The sequence below is a fragment of the Atta colombica genome, unplaced genomic scaffold, assembly GCF_001594045.1.
Source record: "Atta colombica isolate Treedump-2 unplaced genomic scaffold, Acol1.0 scaffold198, whole genome shotgun sequence".
NCBI lineage: Eukaryota > Metazoa > Arthropoda > Insecta > Hymenoptera > Formicidae > Atta > Atta colombica.
In genome coordinates this window covers 2,615,419-2,637,679 of record NW_017259291.1, presented here as the reverse complement: position 1 = coordinate 2,637,679, position 22,261 = coordinate 2,615,419, and the positions used below count along the sequence as shown (strand labels likewise).

General features: G+C 30.1%; 1 protein-coding gene across 6 annotated transcripts in view; it reads right to left on the bottom strand.

The window, feature by feature from the left end:
* LOC108687052 overlaps positions 1-20,919 on the bottom strand; it is a 28,125-nt gene extending 7,206 nt beyond the window's left edge. For 2 of the 6 annotated variants that reach the window (XR_001931735.1, XM_018192651.1), the window contains exons 1-4: positions 11,819-12,251; positions 9,409-9,513; positions 7,013-7,096; positions 5,028-6,224 (exon numbers count right to left, since the gene is read on the bottom strand). Coding sequence is in view for 5 of the 6 variants with exons in the window: in XM_018192651.1 (XP_018048140.1) it covers positions 5,028-5,543 (516 nt within the window). In the remaining variant the exon portion in view is untranslated. Of the gene's footprint in view, positions 1-5,027; positions 6,225-7,012; positions 7,097-9,408; positions 9,514-10,069; positions 10,293-11,539; positions 11,558-11,818; positions 12,252-20,849 lie in introns of those variants that run through there. The other 4 variants (XM_018192653.1, XM_018192654.1, XM_018192656.1 and 1 more) reach the window with 4 other exon arrangements.
* Positions 20,920-22,261: the final 1,342 nt, after the last annotated feature.

Below are 22,261 nucleotides of genomic sequence, written 5' to 3'. Positions count from 1 at the left end.
AATTATTAATATATTTATTTTTATTAAATGTATCTAAAAATATTTACATTTTAAAATATCTTTATTTCTGCAATAGTAACATGATTTCATAAGATCGGTATGAATAGATTAACGATGTTGTTATAAATTTTTCTAATGAGAGAAAGATGATTGTTTTTCTTTTTTATTATATATTTACAAATACAAAATAAATTTTACATTATTTTCTTTAACTATCTCTTCACTACGCTTAAAAGAATCGATGTCGGCTTATGAGATTGTAGATCATCTTCACAGGATTAAAAATGAAAGCGCTGAGAGGTATCCCAACATGTGCAGTAAATTTACGAGCATAGACATATCTCACAAATACATTTATAGCAGTAATAGTAAAGATGTCAAGGTAATACGTGCCCAAATAAAATGAAAATAGGCCGTGGGTATAGGCAGAAAGTCGCTGCCAGTGTTTGCACGTACGCGCTCGAGTCCGACTCGACTTGTCTTTTACTACTTGCGTCAAAGCTCAGACTATCGTCGTAGTTTCGGCTCGCCATTTTTTCCACCGTTTCACGTAAAGTCTCGTAGACCTGACAACTTTATTGCTCACGTTCAAAGTTGCAATGCGATTTACATTGCATGTCAATTTTGCAAGTGCACTCGACGTTAGCGATTGATCACATCGCTTCGTAATTTTTCATCCCGCGGTCGGCAAGCGTGAGACATCATTTTTTATAAAGTAGAACTGAGTAGAATACACCGAGAAGATACATTTTAGAAGAACAATAATTTATTTATTTATTTTTATTTATTATAAAAAATAAAACTTTAGTTTTTATCATAATATTCTAATCAACTTTATTATTAAAATTATTCTTATCGTACATTTCTATGTTTTCGCTAAAATTATTACAAGAAGACCTTTCATGTTTTTCTATGTACAGAGATGTGCATATTATGAATTATTTAATACATTGCAACAGTGCATAGGAAATACATGTGTGCACATCGTTAATATTGTGCGAAATACACATGCGGCGAAAAACTTCCACGATCAATAACAATTTGCATGCTGTTTAGTGTATAAAAATAGTATGTCGCATAACGTTGTAGTAATTATTCTACTTGCATTGCGTTCGCACGCACGATACGCACCACATTTATATCTGACTTACTATATAATTATACTTACAGATAATTTTACTTTGATAATTAAATTAAAACAGTACAACTAAAGGTTTAATTATCTACAGTTACAAACAAACTCGATTCATGCATTACATTGTGGTTACTGTATTAGCTTATTCCAAACAGCTGTTAAATTCCGAATGTCACACACATTGCTATATAATACATTAATTAAAGGCACCGAATGGCGACTATTTCACAATAATGGTTCCATTGGGAAGTGTTTACTGTATTTTTTTCAATCCTCAACATGCTAAAGGTGCATACAGCATAAACAAACAGCATATATATATATATATATAATGCCAGATATAATCAAATTAATTTGCCAACGCGTCATTAAATCACAAACTTTTTATACTCTTTTTTTCCGAAGATAATGTATTTCTTAAAATGGATTTTTTATATAATATATTTATATTTCTACAATAAGAAAAAAATATTATATCTTGAAAAAAATGTAAAAAAGATTATTAAGAAATTTATTTATCTATTAAATTTATTTATTATTATATTATATATTATATATTATTATATTATATATTATTTATTTATGATTATATTTTTTTATCTTAAAAACGGATAATTTAAAATACTTCAATTCATTCGTTAATTGTAAATTAAATTTATGCTATGACATTTCAATGAAATTTTGTAATTTTCAATTTGATTGAACTTTATAATTTTATAATTAATTATATTCTCTACTTATTGAACATATCTATAATTTATAATTTATTTTATTTTTGTGTGGAGAAAATCATTTGACATCTCTTTTTATTTTGTCTTTGCGAATTTGTAATACACGAGATTACAATAAACTATTAAACAATAAATATTTGATTATATATACATTAATTTTAAGTAAATGGAAAACATAAAATTAATTAGCAAATCATGCTCATTTTGTTTATAGACACCTTTAAAGTGCAAATACTTTCTGTATATTGCAGTACGTAATGTACGTTGACAGTGTTTTCTGCATTGGAATGCATTTCCTGCATTCACAAGTTCAATCAATACACAGAAAAAATGTGTCAATATGCGTGTTTGGATATTTAATTACATTGCATTCAGTACACATGATGGTAAATGTCCACGCTGCACATCATAAAGGTCACAGGTTATTGCACGATACTGCAGTCTTTGTCAGACCATGAAAGCCGCAGCAATACTTCAATCGTGAATTTCCGCACTTATATCTCTCGCATTTTGAGCACATTCTTTTCGATCATGCAAGAAGTTTAACAGGGGATTTATGAAAAATTTTACATATTCCTGTCATATACCTCCAATATTTTTTATTGATGCATTTCTAAGTTTAATTATGATAATTATGATAACGTTGGGCTAAATGTGTGACAGACAGTGTAGAATTGCTTAATGTTACACTGAGAAAAAAATTTATTAAATTTTAATGTATTTTTTTCAGTAGTGCACATTTATTTACAGTAAATATTTACTCGAGAAAAAACTTATGATTAAATTATTGTTGTACCAAATAAATACGTTACATTTAATAAATATTTAGTTAATACTGTTTAAACAAATATTTATTAAAATTTAATACATTTTTAAATTTAAAATTAATACTAATAATTTAACAAGTTTGTTAAAATTATTGTTATTTTTCAATTTCATAATCAATTAAGAACACCAATACGTAAAACATGAAACATTAGGTATTATTATTACACTGAAAAAAAATATAGTCAATTTTAATAAATATTTAGTTGAATACTGCCAACTAAATATTTATTAAATATAAAGATATATTTATTTTATACAAGAAATGTTAATTTGATTTAACAATCATTTTTTTTATTGAACAAATATTTACTTACTGTAAGTAAATGTTTAGTTGGCAGTATTGAACTAAATATTTATTAAAATTAACTATATTTTTTTCTCAGTGTACATACTTTCTAATCTCTATTATTAAAACTGTGTTTAAAAATTTCACTCGATTGTACTTAGGTATCATTTTATTTATGTTTAATATTCAATGAACAACAAGGACAAAATAATATACTCTGAATTCCTGATCACACTCCTGTTTACGGACCAAGCAGTGAGATTCATTACATCATAAAATACTTACTGGCCCGAAAATGTCTCTTCTCATGTATATAATACAATGTATTGAACGTTTACGAAAACATGCTGATGGAATGCAATACGGGCGGGTTTCAGATGGGCTGATAGTAAACGATAGTTGTTAATTATCGAACATTTACGCTGTTAGGAATTTATGGCATGTTCTCGGATTTACCATGACTTGTAACAAGATAGCGACTTTGCGTGTCGTTTGCGTAAGTTCTACTTTATGTCTTCCCTTTTATAAACGGTCTTCTATTTCCTCCGTAATTTTACTTTATTGCAAAATTTTTCGCTATTCTCGTAGCCTATTGTGAGAAATGGCGATATAATACTTGGTTCAATAACGACAATGGAAAGCGATTAGTCTGCCAAGAAGCTCTCTCCCTCGAGATTTATTATATTAATATCCGTTTAATTTCTTAGCTAATTCTTTTATTCTTAAGGGAATATGACTAATTTTGTTCTATGATAGGAAATGTATATTTCAGCGTAGAATTAATTTAATTGCATTTATAATAAATCACAAAATTATTTACACGCACGCCTAATTTTTGAAAAAGTAATTATCTTCTATTTTTAAAATGATGTATAAATTACAAAGTAAAGTTGTTATTGAATAATTGTTATAAATTTTTTATAACTGTGTTTTTTATAACTAATTTATTAGATGGTAAATTGGCCTGTTCATTCTGTAATGTTAAAGTTCCTTGCGCTTATGTAGATGACAGTTTGAGGTAACGAGATATATTGGACGAACAACCGAGAGACAACCCGCCAATATTCTTGTTAAATAGAATAATTTTAACGTCGAAAAGAGCGATTGTAGATTAATAATTCAGTTTTAGTCGATTGTGTAGGAAATGACTATAATTAAGCTTAAATACAGAGTACCACAGTTAACAATGTTACAACAGTTTTCCGTGCGTGACTTACATTACGAGATAAATACACTTGATAGTTTATTAGCGTGCTATTTCACATCGTACGCCAGTATGAATTTACTGTTATTTAACAAGTTTTTCTCTAGATTAACAAATAGATAAATTGAAATACTTACTCCTCTGTTTTTTTATCTTTTTTGAAATATTCTATATTGCTAGGCATTTAAAAAAAAATTTAGATGATTTTAAAATAAGAAGAAATCTTAATTAGAAATGTTGTTAAACCAAAACCACACGACGTTGAAATTTTAATAAAGAATGCTAGCAATAGACATTTCGATCGGATCATTCTCAATAATAAAAACATACATAATAAATAACGGTTGGAAAATAAACAAAACATAATACAATAATTTCGCTCTCTAATGTAAACGCTGATACATACAAACATAAAAAGCTTGAGAAGAATCGCGATCAAAACGTCTATTGCTAGCATTCTTTATTAAAATTTTAACTTAAAACATTTTTATTTCCTTTTGTTTTTTTTAATAATTTTTGGCTCGTAGCACTCTTTTTTCTTTGTTTTTCTGAAATTTATGAACCTTATTACTAATAGATAATTTAGATATATTTATTGGTACAAGAACTATTAATTTAATTATCATTTTTTGAGTAAATATTTATCAAGTAAATAATCAGTTAGTACTGTTCAAATAAATATTTATTAAAATACTAAATTTAGTATATTTTGTCTCCATGCGATACAATTTTATCATTTTTAATTATTTTTTATAAACGACATAACAATCTACTCTTGTACGTCTTAAAAGATCCAAATTATTTTCTTGGTCTTTTCGAGTTTCTTACGGATTTTAAACTCACCTGCCTAGACGCAGTCGGGCTTGGTGAGTCGGAAGATTCTTTCTGTTGACCGATCTGATTTTGCTTTCTTCTGGCCTGATTGCCAGTTTGACCCTGCGTGGAATTGACAGACCCAACTCCACCCCATTTAATTACATGGGGGCCCGAATTACGACGTGGCGGAGGACCTAATCGCTCGCCCGGTTCTTCGGGTGGTGAACCGAGTGCCCCACCTGCAGGCGGCGATAGGAATAAGTGAGTACGATAGCCATGTGCCTGGTGCTCGTGATCGCCCATTGACGGAAAGTTTCCGAATTCCCGGCTGCGTCGTACGGGTCCACGTACGCTACTGACCACTGACTGGCCGATACCACCGCGCGTAGCGCCAAAACGCGTTCCTATCTGGCCGAATGAGGCCCCGCTGGTCCCGTAAGTAGTGGTGCTCAGGGTAGGACGAACTTCCCCTAGTCCTCCTCCACCTAGTCCGCCACCACCGAGTCCCTTCTCGCCGAAGTTCTTGCGGAACATAAGATTCATGACTGACTTCGATACACGATCTCAGGTCGCTGTCGACGTATTTCTCGTGGTGTGTATGTGTGTTATTTTTCTCGGCTTTTTTTTTTAACTTCTACTCGACCATTTGATACGCTCGGTCGATTCGACGAGTGCTCGAGAATGCGCGTGGAAGAGAGGCAGTGGTGGTGGTGGCGGTGCGCGACAATCACAAGAGGATACGAGGGTGTTTTAGCGTTTTTTTTTTTTTAATTCTTTCCTAAGTCTCATTAAACGATTTCATATTAAACTTTATGAGCTCTCCGATAAAAGTTTTCTCTTTTTTCTTTTTCTTTTTTTTTCATACGATTCTGGACACGCTGATTCGTTAACTCATGGCGAAATATACTACGAGTACAACAATCTTGACACGTTACAAATGCCAACTTGGGCATATGATGTCGCGCTCAAACACAGAAGAAACCGACATGTTGCAACGTCGGACGACATTGGGATTGGGATTTAAACTGCTCGTGCGATGGCACTGACAGTGAACCCCGGCAGCGAATGGTCGGTGCACTTAACTTTTACCGACTTCCTGCTGCCGTGTAGTTCTAAAGCACTCACGTAGTTGATCTAGGTCGAACAAGAAGAATAGTAACGATCTTTTACCGCGCGATTTCGGTGGAACTTTTCGAAGGATAATCGACGCTTGACTCCAAAATACTGAGAATAAGTAAAGTACGCATTACATGTATATACATAAAAATTTCTTTAAATGAAAGTAAGTTTAAGTGTCAACATTTTAATTTTAAGACTTTTGTCAAATTGATAATAATATCAGCATTACTGTAAAAATAATATTATACAGCAGATGCAATATTAAATTTTTATATTAAATATTTAATTATATGAAGATTAGCACGCATAATTGTTACTGCCCGGCTTAAATTAATTTAAAAAATGATATTATTAATTGATTATTAATTTAAATTGATTATTAATTTAAAAAATGTTTCACAATGAAAGGAATTTTATTATTATTAATTTTTAATTCGATTCTAAAAAGAATATTAGAAAAAAGGATTGAAAAAGGAAATTAATAGAAGAAAAATTAAAAATAAGACTGTACTAAGACTGTACTAAGAAAAACGATCAAAAAATAAAAAAAAATAAGAAGGATTATACACATAAAAGATTGAAAAATTAAGGTATGAAGCATTTATCTAGAAAAAGGAAGATGCAAATAAAACATTGAATAAAGAGGATTAAATAAGAAGGATTAAGGAAAATTAAAATTGTTAAAGAATTTTAAAAGAATATCATAAAGATGTAAACGAATACAAGCTTGTACAAGGAAGTTTAATTAAAGAAAAAAAAAACCAAAAAATTAGAATTCACTATATGTTATACGTATCTAATTAAAAACTTTATGAAACTTTTAGTTTAAAATTTGCAAATTAGTTTAAATTTTTTTAGTTTAAATTTTGAAAATTACCTCCTCCGAAACTTACATATGTGAGTACAGATTGTAGTCTTTCCAAGTCATTTCATGCCTAGAATGCAGCCAAGGCTATCTTAAATCCACTTTGGACGATCTGAGCGATAATTTGAATGATAATTAAAGTTTAATACAGAATTCTCTTCATAATTTAATATATGTTTTAATATTCTTAAATGATTATATATTGTAAATATTCTTTAGATACGTTTTGTACATGTGTATGTTCTCTATTTTTTCTTATTATATGTTCGAAAATATATGATAAATATCAACAGAATTTTGTTATAAATTAGAGAAAATCTAAAGTTGATTTAAAAGAATGATTTTTTAATAATTAATTGAGGAGTTTAATATATATAATATAACTGATAGAGAATAAATAAATATGTAATTTGTCAAAACTGAATGAACGCGAACATCGCGAATCGTTTGTGTCACGTCAATTTTTTTACTTTTCGAATAAATTTTACTGTGGCGCCTGAGCGAAACATTACGAAAATCGGAAAACATTTAACGATTTAAAGCATAGAACTTTTGATTATTTTGATTTTTTTATTTGAAAACACTGTTGCAATTCGTTTTTTGATTTGGAACAGTGCTTTATTATTTTATGCATGTATCTTATGCGCCTTTGTAATCTTGATAAAATCAAGTTGTTGATTGAAACCGAGATCATCGAAAAAGATAACGATAATTTTGTTGCACAAGATAATCACTCATACATAAATTCTTTTTATATAATCTTCTAGTTCAGTACATTCTAAATAATGACATAATAAAATTCGTATCAGTCTTTTGCGGTTATAATATCCATTAATTTTAATATTATTTTTAATATTTAACAATTAAATATCCATTTATATAGTATTTTGAATATTAAGTAATATTAAATATATTTTTTTGCTTTTATTAAAAATAATCCACGCTATTTAATATTTCATTGTTTATACAGTTTACATTAAAAATTTCGGTTTAAATATGCTTAATAATATTTTCACTTTTTCAAAAAATTAAATTTATAAAAATGAAAAATGAAAATTTTAACCGCAAAGTAGTAACGCACAACGTCGGATTAAAAGTGGCACGAGTAATGCGCGCGTCAACTAACGTTTGCCTCTTCGTGGGAGAACTGTCTCGTCGTAGAAACGACACAAGCTTTAATAGCGAGTCTCTCGATTGATTTAAAGTATACTGCTTTGTCACGGCAGCACAGATATATGCAAGGTAAAATGCGTGAAAACAAGAGATTACTTGCGATTCAGTTTAATGCTCAATATTTTACTTGATAATGACAAAGGTAAAAGATTGCAATTCATATTGATTCTTATTTTTTCAATATTTTTAGAATATATTGGTTGCACTGCCAAGAAGATTTTCTATAATCATCTGATGAATAAAATCTCCTCATATCTTAAAATACTAACTGCTATTCTTGATATTAATAATATACTAACGATGCTTTAATTTCCATCATATAATTTTTAAATATATAATATTGTTATATAATATTTTTATGAAAATAATTTTCTGAGGAATTTTGCTGGAATATTATTTTTACAGTACTTAAATTTTAAAAACGTTTTTTGAAATATGCAAAAGTATTTACTAAAACATTTGATTCGATAGTTAAAGTTTACAGCGTACATTTTTCGAATAATTTTCCAATGATATACACATACTTTAAGATCGATTTTAGGAGTATTCCAGTATTCTAGGATCAGTTTTTCGATATTAGTGGGAAATGAGATTAAGTTTTTTCTGCTTAAATTTTTTCTTTGAACGCGTATCTGATGATTGCTGTGTACAACAATTAAGTTAATAAGGTGAATGTATTACTATTTTATTTGATCTATAGTTATAGGAAGAGGTACGTGACCGTGAGTTTATTTTAGTTATTGAACTCAAGATTGTCGTTTCTACTTCTTACATAAATGTTGCAATAAAAGTGACGTATAAATGTTCTTAAAAAATGTTAGAATATCTAAATAGGAAAGGTTTTCTAATAAATTTCGCTGCAGCATCATTTTTATATCCATTTAATTGTAATATAGTATGTTCAAACATTTCGAAATTGAAAATTAAAAATATATAAAACAAAAATGATGAAAATTTGAAGTTATTGACATATTATAATTTAATATATTCTAATCATGTATGAATTGTGCGTACGATTTATTGATTTTTAATCTAAATGTATGAGTTGTAAAAAATTATAAGAGTAAGGAAATATCTACTTCATTTGAAACAAACAAGCGAATGGTTCAATTGGCTAAACGTTTTAGTTACTAATTACGTACGAGAAAAACAAATTGCGCGAATGCTGCAATGCTGTAGCAACGAACTACTGAAATTTATCTCTCGTTTCTACAAAATCCTCTAATCTTGTTTTACTATCGAGTCACGTACCATGGAGAAAATTCAACTTTTCTTGGTAGTAAAACAAGTGCCGAGATCAAGATTTATCCCTGGATTTATACTAAAGTGCTGTATCATTACTGTCATAAAGTGTGGCTGTGAACATATATGTAATTATTATATAAATATTAAGAATTATTCTAATCATTATTTATTATTATAATCTAATTTGTCATTATAATAACTAATTAAATTTTAAGTGTTAGACACGAAATGTTAATCATGTTTTAACTACAATTATTCTACTTATCATTTACAAATATTTTAAAATTCAACACTAAGTTGACTTAAATTAATCCAAGATTGTTTATCACTCTTTATTTTTTTAAAAATCACTTTAGTGTTAAATTATGAATTGAATATTTTCTTTTTATTTTTATTATTTTAACATACTCGTATATCATAATTTTACAATAAGCCATTTTAACAATCGAATTTCAAACGAATCTTTTTAAAAATTAAAAAGACAAGATAAAGGACTGAGCCGAGCAAGAAAATTTTTTGGTATTTTTTTAAATTCCGATCAATTATTTTAATTTCATCATGAGTTTAATTTTTTTCTGTAACAGTACAAAACGTTCTTAATACGATAATAATTTTTTTACTTCGAAAAAGAGAACTTTATATTCGAAAGTTATAAATATTTTCTTACGAAATTTCGATAGTCACACTATCTTGACCAATCATTAACAGCTGCGACTATTGAAGGAAGCAGAATCGGTCAAACATGCAAATTTCGAAGTTTTACGAAGGAAGGAAGCGAGCAGCTGTCTTCGCGATAATATGTACAAGGGCAAGATGGTCGTCTATCATCGCTGTCGGAATGCCATTACGAGCGAGACAACACCGACATAAAACTCACAGTTGATTAAAAGCTGTAATTATACATAGGGAACATTCTAAAGATCCATGAATATTTTTTACAACATAATGAGAACACAGTGAGTGATAAATGAATGCACTATTATACGACGAGAACGAAAGCAGGAAAATGGGTAAAAGTATATAATCGATGGATAATACACATAGTTGAACCGTATTAAATATTCATATAAAGAACGTTCAAGCATTAAATCCGCGATAAAATGAAAAATGTTGGTTTGTCGTGCGTAAAGTAATAAAATTATAATATAGGAAATATATTTTCATATGAATATAATAATTTGATAAGCTATAAATATATGAGAAATAATGAGTCGTAATAAAAAAAGAAGTGGATGCGTTGCTGCAATTATTTATTCAATATTTAATCTTCCGCGATGAAAGGGTGATAGAAAGTTATCTTACGTATAAACTGCATGGAATTATATCGCGATTATGCAACGCATCGGAAACAATGACGTTATCGCTATAAAAGAGCGAATACTCGGAATATCTGCTTAGCTTCTGTAGATCGATGTTATATTGAAATATTCATAAGAAACTTGATTGGCGTGAGTGCACAGGCGCACGTTGCAAGGATAAAGCATGGAATAATAGAAAATGACGGTTGTTAAGAACTTTTTTCTATTTATGTTTCCGACATTAATGACTGCAGCGTTCGTCCGGGGAGTTTAAACTTTGTTCCGCACAATTTCAATACGTAATTTCTTTCGTTAGATACTTAAAAAGAAATATATCGGATATATTCATTGGCATTGATGCGTTTTACTTGATTCAGTAGACAGACGAAGAAAAATAAAGTCACGACAAGTTGTACAGAGGCATTTATGAAACATGTGTTGCAATCGATCGATTTCGTATTGTAATATTCACACTACACGCGATTAGATGGAAAAGTTCGGATTCGGGCGTCTCTGCGGTAACGCAAACAAACGGCGTGACGGTCATGCCGTGACATTTGGATCAGTTTCGTACTTAAATACCGTGACTGAAATGAGCGACTTTATTTGTGTTTTTATGCGAAAATTAACTTCTTAACTTTGAAATAAAAATGTAATTTGATCTTGCGATTCGATAAAGATAGTGCCGTGTGCAAACCGCGATCTTACTACTTCAGGTAGTCTGTTGACATTCGGGTAGTTTTTCACCGCGTAAAAAATTCAAGGTAACATTGATCACAGGATTATAGATCACAGGATTACGAGATGATAAGAATGATCGGTATCACGCTGATACTCACGGAACACGTGTTCCGCGATCGATCCGTAGATCGATAATACGTTGAAATATTCACACGCGTGACACGGACGCACGCACTCTATTGTGACAGGCGGATTCACAGGATGACAGGATGACAATGCATACAATGGTATATCAATATACATAGCGCGAGATGAAAGGAAGGCTTTTTCTACGGAGAAAACACTACGACGACACGGGATTTCAGAGCAGAGCACAGACACTCACGACACACACGTATTTTACACGCGGTAGATCGATACTGTATTGAAATATTCACTGTAACACGATGTGTGCCTTGACGGTGATACGTCAAGGTCCCTCCATGAAGGTTATTATCTCTGCTTGTCTGAGCTTGCGCTTGATCCAGACATGCGGTGCCAGCGCGATTGCCTTTGTGCTACTTGGAGTCGAGGGTGGATACAGTTCTGAAAACGCACTCGCGATGTTGACTCAAGTGAAAGCGCGTGCTATCGCGTTTCTCTCTTTGAAGAGCACGGAGAAGAGATAGAGTGAGAGGAATGGCAGAATGGAGTGGAGGCTCCGACGGCGCACTTCTGGTGAACGGCACTTTTGCACTGAGACGTGCACGAGGCGTCGCGACGCTCCTCAGGGTCGAGGAAACCGCGGTCCCCCGCGACGCGCCGCAACTAGAGACACGAGACACGTGGGAGTCGCTACGCGATTCCTGCCTAATTCACGATTCGCGAAGTAATTGCTCTCGTATGTAATTCCGATAATATCTTTTTGTTGTCGGAGAAGCGACTAAGTTATTGCGCGTCGTCGCATTTGGCGAGCATCATTAGCGATGATAATATCTATTTTAGAAGCATTCTGGCGCAGACAAGAACTTTGAGACGCTCGCGATCAAATTAGAAATTTTGGTTTTAATGAATCGTATAATATGAAATGATGCTATCGTATCCGTTTCTGAAGAAAATATTATTTTACCTGCCTGAATAAGGATATTCATTTCTGGCAGCATTTTTAATAGATTTAAAATTAAAGCTCTTGTGATGTTGAAAAAATTTTCAAAAGAAATTTTATATTTAATGAAATAATATTTTAATATAATTAATTTATATATAATATAATGTTTCTATCAAAATTAATTTGTGCTTTTATACTTTTTATAATGAAACAAACATTACATAGAAAATAAAAGAAATAATGTGAAACTTACACTATGTGATTATAAGGGAGGGCGATTATGTGGAGAACAGAACAAAGACGTCATGAATTTTCACTAAATTAGACTCCGAAAGCCGAAAACGCGATTTTGGATTCACTAATGTGCAAACGCTTCTTATCACGCTCGTAAAATCACAGTAGATAAAGTCAAGCTCTTAATGTATATTCGAATTATCTATTATAGATATCTCGCATTTTCTTTTGATCAACTTAAAGACTCTCGACAACGTTCTGCATTCTTTATTCGGATAATTTAAATATAAACAATATATAAAACTATTTATTGTGTTCAATTCATTTTCAATGTAGGAATTGTAGGAATTGTTGAAATAAACACAAATGGAATAAACACAAATGTGTAGGAATTTTTAGAATAAGAATTGTTAAAATTCGATCCGTTAAAGAAAAAGATTAATCAAAATACGAAAATCTTTATTTAAATGTCAATTAATTTACAATGTTTTACATTTTACGTGAGTAATGGCGAATTAAACGTACGACTAAGTGTTTATTTGCCGACTAGATTTTCGTGTATGTACACGTATTGTCCTAAATATCCATATAATTAATTACAGCGCTAATTACAGAAATGTGACATTTTGGAAATTTGATATGAATATCTGCGAAGCAATGTTTATTATTCCAATAAAAAAAGTTTTAAAAGAATCGATTATCACAAATAATAGCGCATTCTTTCGCATATCGTAGAACTCTATCTATTAGCGTCACGGTTTCAACTTTAATCCGTGAGTTGAATTGAAAAAAATTATTCGCAGTAGTGCTTATAGAATATAAAATAGTTTGATACGTATCTTCATGAAAGTTAATTTATAAGACGAAAGAATCAAGTGTATTCTTTTTTATTGAATATGTAAAGTAAAGGTAATCATATTATTTGAAAGTGACATAATAAATAATTAGATAACTAGATCGATAATTAAAATGTAATGATTTTATTATTATCCAATTAAAATTCCGTAATTAAAGTGATATAATTATTATTTAATTATTTAGCATGAATATCTTGCATTAAAAACGTATTAAATTCGACAATAATGATATTCTTTTTGTATTATATCGGCAAACGTAACATTTTTGTAAGTGATAAATTTGTAAGTGATTCTGGTCACGAATTTAGCGGGGAACTTCTATTTTTCACTACGGAATTTTTCTGACGTCGTCCGTCGTTCTTTGCTTGCCAAGAATCACACAGTTCGTGACTGACAGACAAGGTAACTTTTTTCCCTTTTCGCGGGTCAATAGTTACAACGTGCATGTTGAAACAAAGAATCGAAAACGAAAACTGCCTACTCAACTATCACGATTGTTGCATTTCATAGTCTTTTATACTTCGAGTTACCGACTTGGCACACATTTCATTCCAATAAGACAATTCTGGAATGTGTATTGCTAGAAGTACTTCAATTTATTTCTTTCACATTAGAGACTTCATCGTATGTTTACTTTATTCTATTTCTTATTATATTATCTCACTACTTGGTCTTCCCTATTCGTGTGGTCTGGTAGAGATTACAAAGAATAGTAAAATATTTCTGTAGAAACTTTAAATTGTCAGACATAATTGGTCTCGAATTTAAGTGATTTGACGATGTCTGCTTTGCTTGATTTTTTGACTTCATGATTGAACTTCTTCAGAGAGATAAAATTTACCGTTATATTTACATTTAAGTGTCGCGACATAACTGTGTGTTTATTCTTGGCATACATTTGAAAACTAAAATTGTCTCAAGGTATTAATAGCGAGACGGTGATATGGTAGGACTATGAATATCTCAAGGTATTTAACGTGACAGACGGTTCGTATTGGCGCAAATCGCTTGAACGACGCTTGGAAATCGATTTGGAAGTGTCAACGAAAGATCGATCGACTTCGATCAAGGAATTTGCTGGAGTTGCGCCATTGTATTGTGACACTTCGATAGTTCGCAAGGCATTTCGATCACTTTGTCCGTGTACTTTATTCAAATTTCTGTGAGACATTACTTCTGAAAGCATGCGGGAATCTTCTACCTTCGCCTAGTTTAAATTTCCTTTTGTTAATACATTGTATGATTTTGAAGTAAAGACATATTTTTAAATATTTTCTTTATATATTGTTTTTTTTTTAATATCTTCTTTAATATTTTCTTTTTTTGGATAATTTTTAATCAAAACAATATTTGAAGTGAAAATATATGTAATAGAAAAGATCCGCACATGTAAAGTGAAGAATGTTATATGAATATAAGCATGATGTATGACATATAAACGCTTATACGATCATTGGCCGCTGGAAAACGAGAAAGTAAATTCAAAAGATTTGCATGCTCGCTTTCCGGATTACGACATATTCAGAATTACGAGTACAACATCGATTAGATTGCAGCTTGCGTGCGTTTTGTAACCTTGCATGAAAACCTGACATCATCCTGTGACTTACTGTATCTGATGGAATGACTAACATTTTTAGGCAATGCAATAGATAGATATACTTTGAGTAAAAGCTATCTTGTGCTTTTTTTGTAAAATGTCAAAAAGCTGCTTTAATTAATTACTTCGTGAAAAAGCATAATCGAATCCATTACTTGATTGCGTTTTTTAGACGAATTTTCATTTGTATGCGAAATAGAATTGTGTTATTAAGTTTCGATAGCTAATGCCTTTTTAATTTTGAAATTAAAAAGAGATAGAAGAGACTCCATACTTTAATTTCCGCTTATTACACTTTAGAATTATTTTGGCACCGATAACGAAATTCAAGCATTATATTTTCTAATTAACTTATTCTGAATATTTTTATCGTTGCAATGCTTCATAATAATTCCTGTTTACATTAGTTAATTATAAAACCACCTGTGACATATTTGGCACGCTATCCAATCCGTTTTTATGTATATTCATTGGAAAGATATATAGATCTATAAATAACTTCTAAATAAATTTGTTTTTTAGGAAATTTAATTTTATCAAATCTTTTAGTCTCACGGAAGGATGTACCATTTTTTATATATACATGAATGTTATCGGTATATTGAGTCGATATCGATATGATCATTGTTCCAAATATAGTAACAAAAAAGCGATGTTCCTTTATCAAATATACATTTCAAACATATTTTCCGTAAATAAAAAACATATATAAAAAATGTACAGAATATATAGAATTAATTTTCATTTAAACAACGGAAATTTTATTATTATTTTAAAATAAAATAAAAATTACATTTATCATTTTAGCGAAACGAATTTTTTTATCGTTTGTTTTTGTCTCTCTCTTTTTATTAAATTATTTCATAATAGAAAGATTTAACATACATAAATCTTTACATTAAAACAAATAATAACATAACTATTACAGTAAACGGTATGAAAAAATAATCCTTAGAAGTTATAGAATGGAAATTAAGTATCATTAGTTGAATCCAATGTTACATATAAAATAGCGTATGACATTTCATATCGCCTCGCATGATCTGATTTGTGATCGACAAATTTATCATTTCATTTTTATCTATGTGAAAGCATTAAAAAAACATTGGCGCGTTTTTTAGCCTAATGTAGATTTTAATTTAATTTCTCTGTTGCGTTTCACCTTCAGACAAATTCGTCACGGTTAATACGCAATATCGCCTTCCATTATATTCTATTTTCGTGTCAAACCCAAAAACGCTGCTTTATTGGCTCTTGCATGAGACAAGTCGAATAAATTCCTTTGTCCACTATAATTTTAACTGCCAAATTATTTTCTGATCTAAAAATTTTTTAAAATTTTTTCGTGTTTAATTAAATAGTAATATTAATTTTGCTTTGCTAAAAAATATAATTTTGAGAAATTGTTTAAATATTTTGATAATACCTTATACAATATGTTAAGTCCACTAAATATAACATCTTGACATATACTGCAGTATTGCGAAACGTTTGAATGTGACTACACTGCAGCGATAATGTTGCATAAATATATAAATATCATTCTCCAGGTCTTGGGGAATATATAGAAAATTTATGCGTATAGAGAGTATATTTTAGTGCACTTTGCGAATCTCGCTGGTTTTACTATAGATCTTGATCTTAAATGCATTCACTTCAAATTTGGTTAATGGATTGGTTAATATATAAAATGTAAGTTGAAGCGGGAAATATTGTTATTACTTTATGATTACAATGCATTATTTAAAAAAGAATGTGTGTTATTATATTGCATAGTTTAAATATTTAATTTACAAATAATTTAAATGATTGATTGTATATATTGTTATATGAATATATGAATTGTTGTTATATGAAAGTTCTCATTGTTCTTGCTTAAATTTGCGAAGAGAATGTGAATATTATGCAAGCCGCGATAAGTTCCGCAGGCTTCATATCCCTTGGCAATCATTACTTGCTTCACTGAATTACTATTCAGATAACAGCTATCCTCCTATTTAATAATCATGTCAAAATCATTAAAATTACATAATATTTAGATGTAAACGAAGAATCCGATTAATTGAGAGAGATGTACAGATTTATTATTAAGTTTAATATATTTAAAATAATTTTTAATACAACTTAATTATCTGATGTTTTTATAAAAAAAGAATATTTTTTTGTAAAAATGATATGTAAATTAATATTACAGAATAATATTTGTGATACAATTATGTGTGAGGAATATTAGTCATTATAATGTCATTATAAATTCGTGAATACTAATTAGATTGTAATCTTATTGCATCTAACCGAAGTTTTTCATTCACGGACGACATGTGTCAACAAAACAAGATGAGATTCACTCACGAAATTTACGTATCTGCATGTCGAGGATAAACACCTGGCGATGTACGATAATTTATTCGCACATAAAAAACTCTAGGGATCACAAACATTATTTTAGCGAGACAATTATGCTTGTCCCCCGACACTTCATTTTATGGCAGAGCCGTCAACACATTTCGAGTTTTATGATATCCTGAAATTTCATAACACAATTTGGAAATAGTACACATTAATCCAGCACAGTTTCGAGATTTTGAAGGAATTAAAACTTTAATGCAGAAGTGGAAAATGATGTAACGTTAGAACTTTAGAACTTCCAATTAGCGATTTGCTATATTAACACTGGATATGACTATTTATCAGGTATTTTAGATAAGTTATGTATAGAAATGAAAATGTGTATAGAAACTAATAATGATTATATAACACATTATATAATAGAACAATTAAAATCATTGACATTGTTGTAATGTTATATAATGAAATTGAAATCTGGATTCTAACAGAATTCTGAGTTGTTTATTTTATTCTTATATAATGATAATCAAATTAAGTACTTTTTTAAAAATTTTTATTTACGCATACATCAATAATAATTTTTTTTTCTAAAAAGATTACGACTGAACAGTTATATATTTTATAAAAAGTTAAATTTAAATATTTTATCTATTTTTTTTTCAAACTAATTAGGCATATTAAATCTCTTTAATAATTATTTTTAAAAATAATGTAGATTGTTGTAACAAAGGTTAAGAGTTTATCATTTGTGTCATTTCCTGCTATAGTTCAGTACAACAACTGACGCCGCAAACAGAAAGTGTAATTAATCTAAGAGCACGTTGCACTCTGGTCAACGCTTTCCATTCCACGAAATGCTATAAATCTTATCGTGCAAAAAATATGTATGAAATGTAGGAGTGCGATTTTAATAGGAATTACTAATACAATCGTGTGACAAAAAATACTAACGTTCAACTAACATTTCAGAACAAAACGGAAATTGTCGAGTATTGGCTATATAACGCTGTTCCTTATAAAATATGAACATTTAATTTTTCTTAATTTTAAACACTTACTGTTGGAAATAGAATACATAAATTTAAATATGTGATATTATTTTAATGAATTTTTTTTACGTACACACACACACACACACACACACACACACACACACACACACACACACTCGAGCCAAATTCTCGTCATTTGCGGGAGGTTTTAATTTTTATTTTTTGCTTCAATATGAAGAAATCTGAGGCTCATCGAATGCTCTCAAATACTTATGGTGAGTCCGCTATTAATGAAAGAACGTGAGTGGTTTCAACGCTTCAAGAACGGTGATTTTGATGTCAAAAACCGGCATAGCGGTGGAAGAGAGAAGGTTTTCGAAGAATTGGAGGCATTACTTGAGTAAGACTCGTGTCAAAATCAAGAAAAATTGGCACGATCATTGGGAGTGACTCAACAAGCCATTTCAAAACGCCTCAAAGCCATGGGAATGATTCAGAAGCAAGGAAATTGGGTGCCGTACGAATTGAAGCCGAGAGATGTTGAACGGCGTTTGTTTGCTTGTGAACAGCTGCTTGAAAGGCAAAGACGGAAGGGATTTCTGCATCGCATTGTGACTGAGGACGAAAAATGGTTCATTACGATAATCCCAAGCGCAGAAAATCATAGGGAGTTCCCGGCCATGCTTCCACGTCGACGGCCAAATATTCATGGCTCCAAGGTCATGCTCTGTATTTGATGAGACCAGCGTAGTGTATTATGAATTGTTAAAACCGACTGAAACAATCACAGACGATCGGTATCGAACGCAATTGATGCGTTTGAGCCGAGCATTGAAAGACAAATACAACGAGAGACACGATAAAGTGATTTTGCAGCATGACAATGCTCGATCCCATGTTGCGAAAGTGGTCAAGACATACTTGGAAACGTTGAAATGGGAAGTCCTACCCACCCGTCATATTCTCCAGACGTTGCTCCCTCTGACTATCACTTGTTTCGATCAATGGCACACGGCCTGGCTGACCAGCACTTCCGGTCTTATGAAGAAGTAAAAAATTGGATCGATTCGTGGATAGCCTCAAAAGATGACCAGTTTTTTCGACGCGAGATTCGTACCCGAAAGATGGGAGAAAGTAGTGGCCAGCGATGAACAATACTTTGAATCATAAATGTATAATCAGTTTTTTACAATAAAGCCTCGAATTTCGGAAAAAAAACGGCGGAAACAAAGTTGTACACCTAATATATATATATATATTGTATATGTATATATAGTTTTGGTATGCAAACAAAAAGCATTATAAAACATTGTAAAAATCAAAATGTCCTACAAAATGCACTGTTAATCTAGGATTTATAAATATAACAATGAGTATAAAATACATAATTTATTTTTATAATCGCTTAATATTAATCATGTTTTTATTTTTATAGTCTTTTAATATTAATAATATTTACATTAAAATTACTAATATAGAAGTGCGTATTCAATAATAAATTAATTATTAAATTATAAACATTAAAAAATTCGATGTGGCTGATAAAACTTTTTCAATTGTCCCGTATACGAATAATTCATTCTCTTTTACATAAACTTAACGATTATAAATATAACAAAATCATTTTTTATTTTATCATTTTTTTATTTTATCGTTTATCATTTATCTCTCATCGAGTATCTCTTATTTAATCTTATCTAATGCAATTACATCTATTCGGTGGCCTGATGTTTTAGATGATCGTTCTTATAAGTATATTTTGATAGATGTTGACAATAAATAATAAAAAATAAAGAATAAAAAATTGATTAATATTGATTAATATTATTTGATTAATGTTTTATATATTTTTATTTACATGAAATTAAACATGTTTTATATTCATCTATTGACGCGACATTTTAAAGTTTGCTTTGCAATTCATCGGAATTTTATCGAATTATGTGTATCGGAGTCTCACAGGAACTAACATCAAAGATCGATCACGAGCACCTGCCAATCGTTATTAATTACACCATGTAATTAAATAGGTTAGTGTATCCACTCAATTATAAAAAGCATTATATATAAGCTTATATATAAGTATATAGAGAAATAATAGGAATAAAAAATTTTACAATATTTTTATATATATGATAACAAAATATATTTCTAATATTATTTAAGGAGAGTTCTCAAAAGTTCTGAAATTGAATGTAGAATTGTTCACAAAACTTATTTAATATCGAATATCATATACATTATCACGTCCATTTATACAAAGTATAAACATTTCTAATATTGGAGAATGAAAGAAAAAGATGAAAAAAAATCAAAGATTAAACAATATCGATCACAGGATGTACTTACCAGTGTCGTATAATGGACACGGCATGTAGCTGTAACGTTGTTCGGGATAAACAACGGATTTATTCCTCTGTCCGCTAGTCATCGTAGCGAATTTGGTCACGTATTGCAAAAGTTTGTCATAGAAAAGCAGAAAGGTCGTGCGAATTATAGTTGACGAAAGATGTAGGCACACTGGTCTTTAAGGTGCCTCTAAGGAGTTCTTTCGTCGTCGATAAGTAGCAGGATGATTAAGCAGAGGTAGTCATGAATGATTGCATCCTGTGACGACTGTCTACGGCGCGCTGCATCAGCCAATCGAGCCACACCAGCAGAATTAACTAATTATCACTGGGCACCGTTCCGGTGCCAATTAATACCGCCTCTCTGCTTAAAGTTGAGTGAACACGTCGTCGCTTAATTAGCGCTGAAATAATTGGCTATTGTCGCTTGTGGTTCTTCTTTTCTTGCTGTTTTTTATTTACGTTCCGCCGCTTTTTGTCTCCACTTAGACGTTTTACCATATTCGTTTTGCATGAGTCAAAATGATGAATGAATGTGTCAAGTGACTGCGTTCGCTCTTTGATTAATTAAAGTGAGATATAATAATTGTAAATTTGAACTTTTTTAGAGAAACTAGAAAATTTTGCAAATCCAGATTAAACAAAAATATAATCTACATAATAAATTCAGCATTGATGAATAAAGCTTAATTACAAGCATCTCTATTTCTTAATTACAAAATTATAATACAAAGTTATAATATAATTTAATTATAATATAATAGTATAATTATACCATCCAATTTACGTTTGAACGAAAGAATCCAGTGCACGTATTTAATTTATTTTTCTAACAATTCGAAAAAATTAATCTAAACTGAAATTTTTTAATTTTAAGATTAATTTTATTTTAATAAAAAAAAATGAATTCAACTGTTATTATTTTTTATTAGAAATTTATTTATTTTATGATTTGCTTTTTTGAATAATTTATATGTGCTATGAAAACCATTAACTATTACGCTATATAACAATTTACGCGTGTATAATTTTTTTAAAGTATTTTATAATAATTGTTTAAGAATATTCAATGAATTACTAAATAACTGACTCGTTTAGTCAATAGAAACTGATAAGCACAGACATTATTACATTTTTTTCCGCATGAAAAATGTAAAATACAGATTGGCTACAAGATAAATCGATATCTGAAAACTATAAAAGTAATTGCGTAAAATTAATAGTTTGATTCGAGCGATAGTCTACATACTTGACTTGATAGGTTTCTAATAGAGATCTCCTTGATCGATATATTAAAAACTTTATCATATCCCTACCTCTATATAGATATATAGAAACATTTTGATTTATGTTTTACAAAATAAGATATTTCATTATCTATTATTGATCTGCAATAATATCTATCGAACTTAT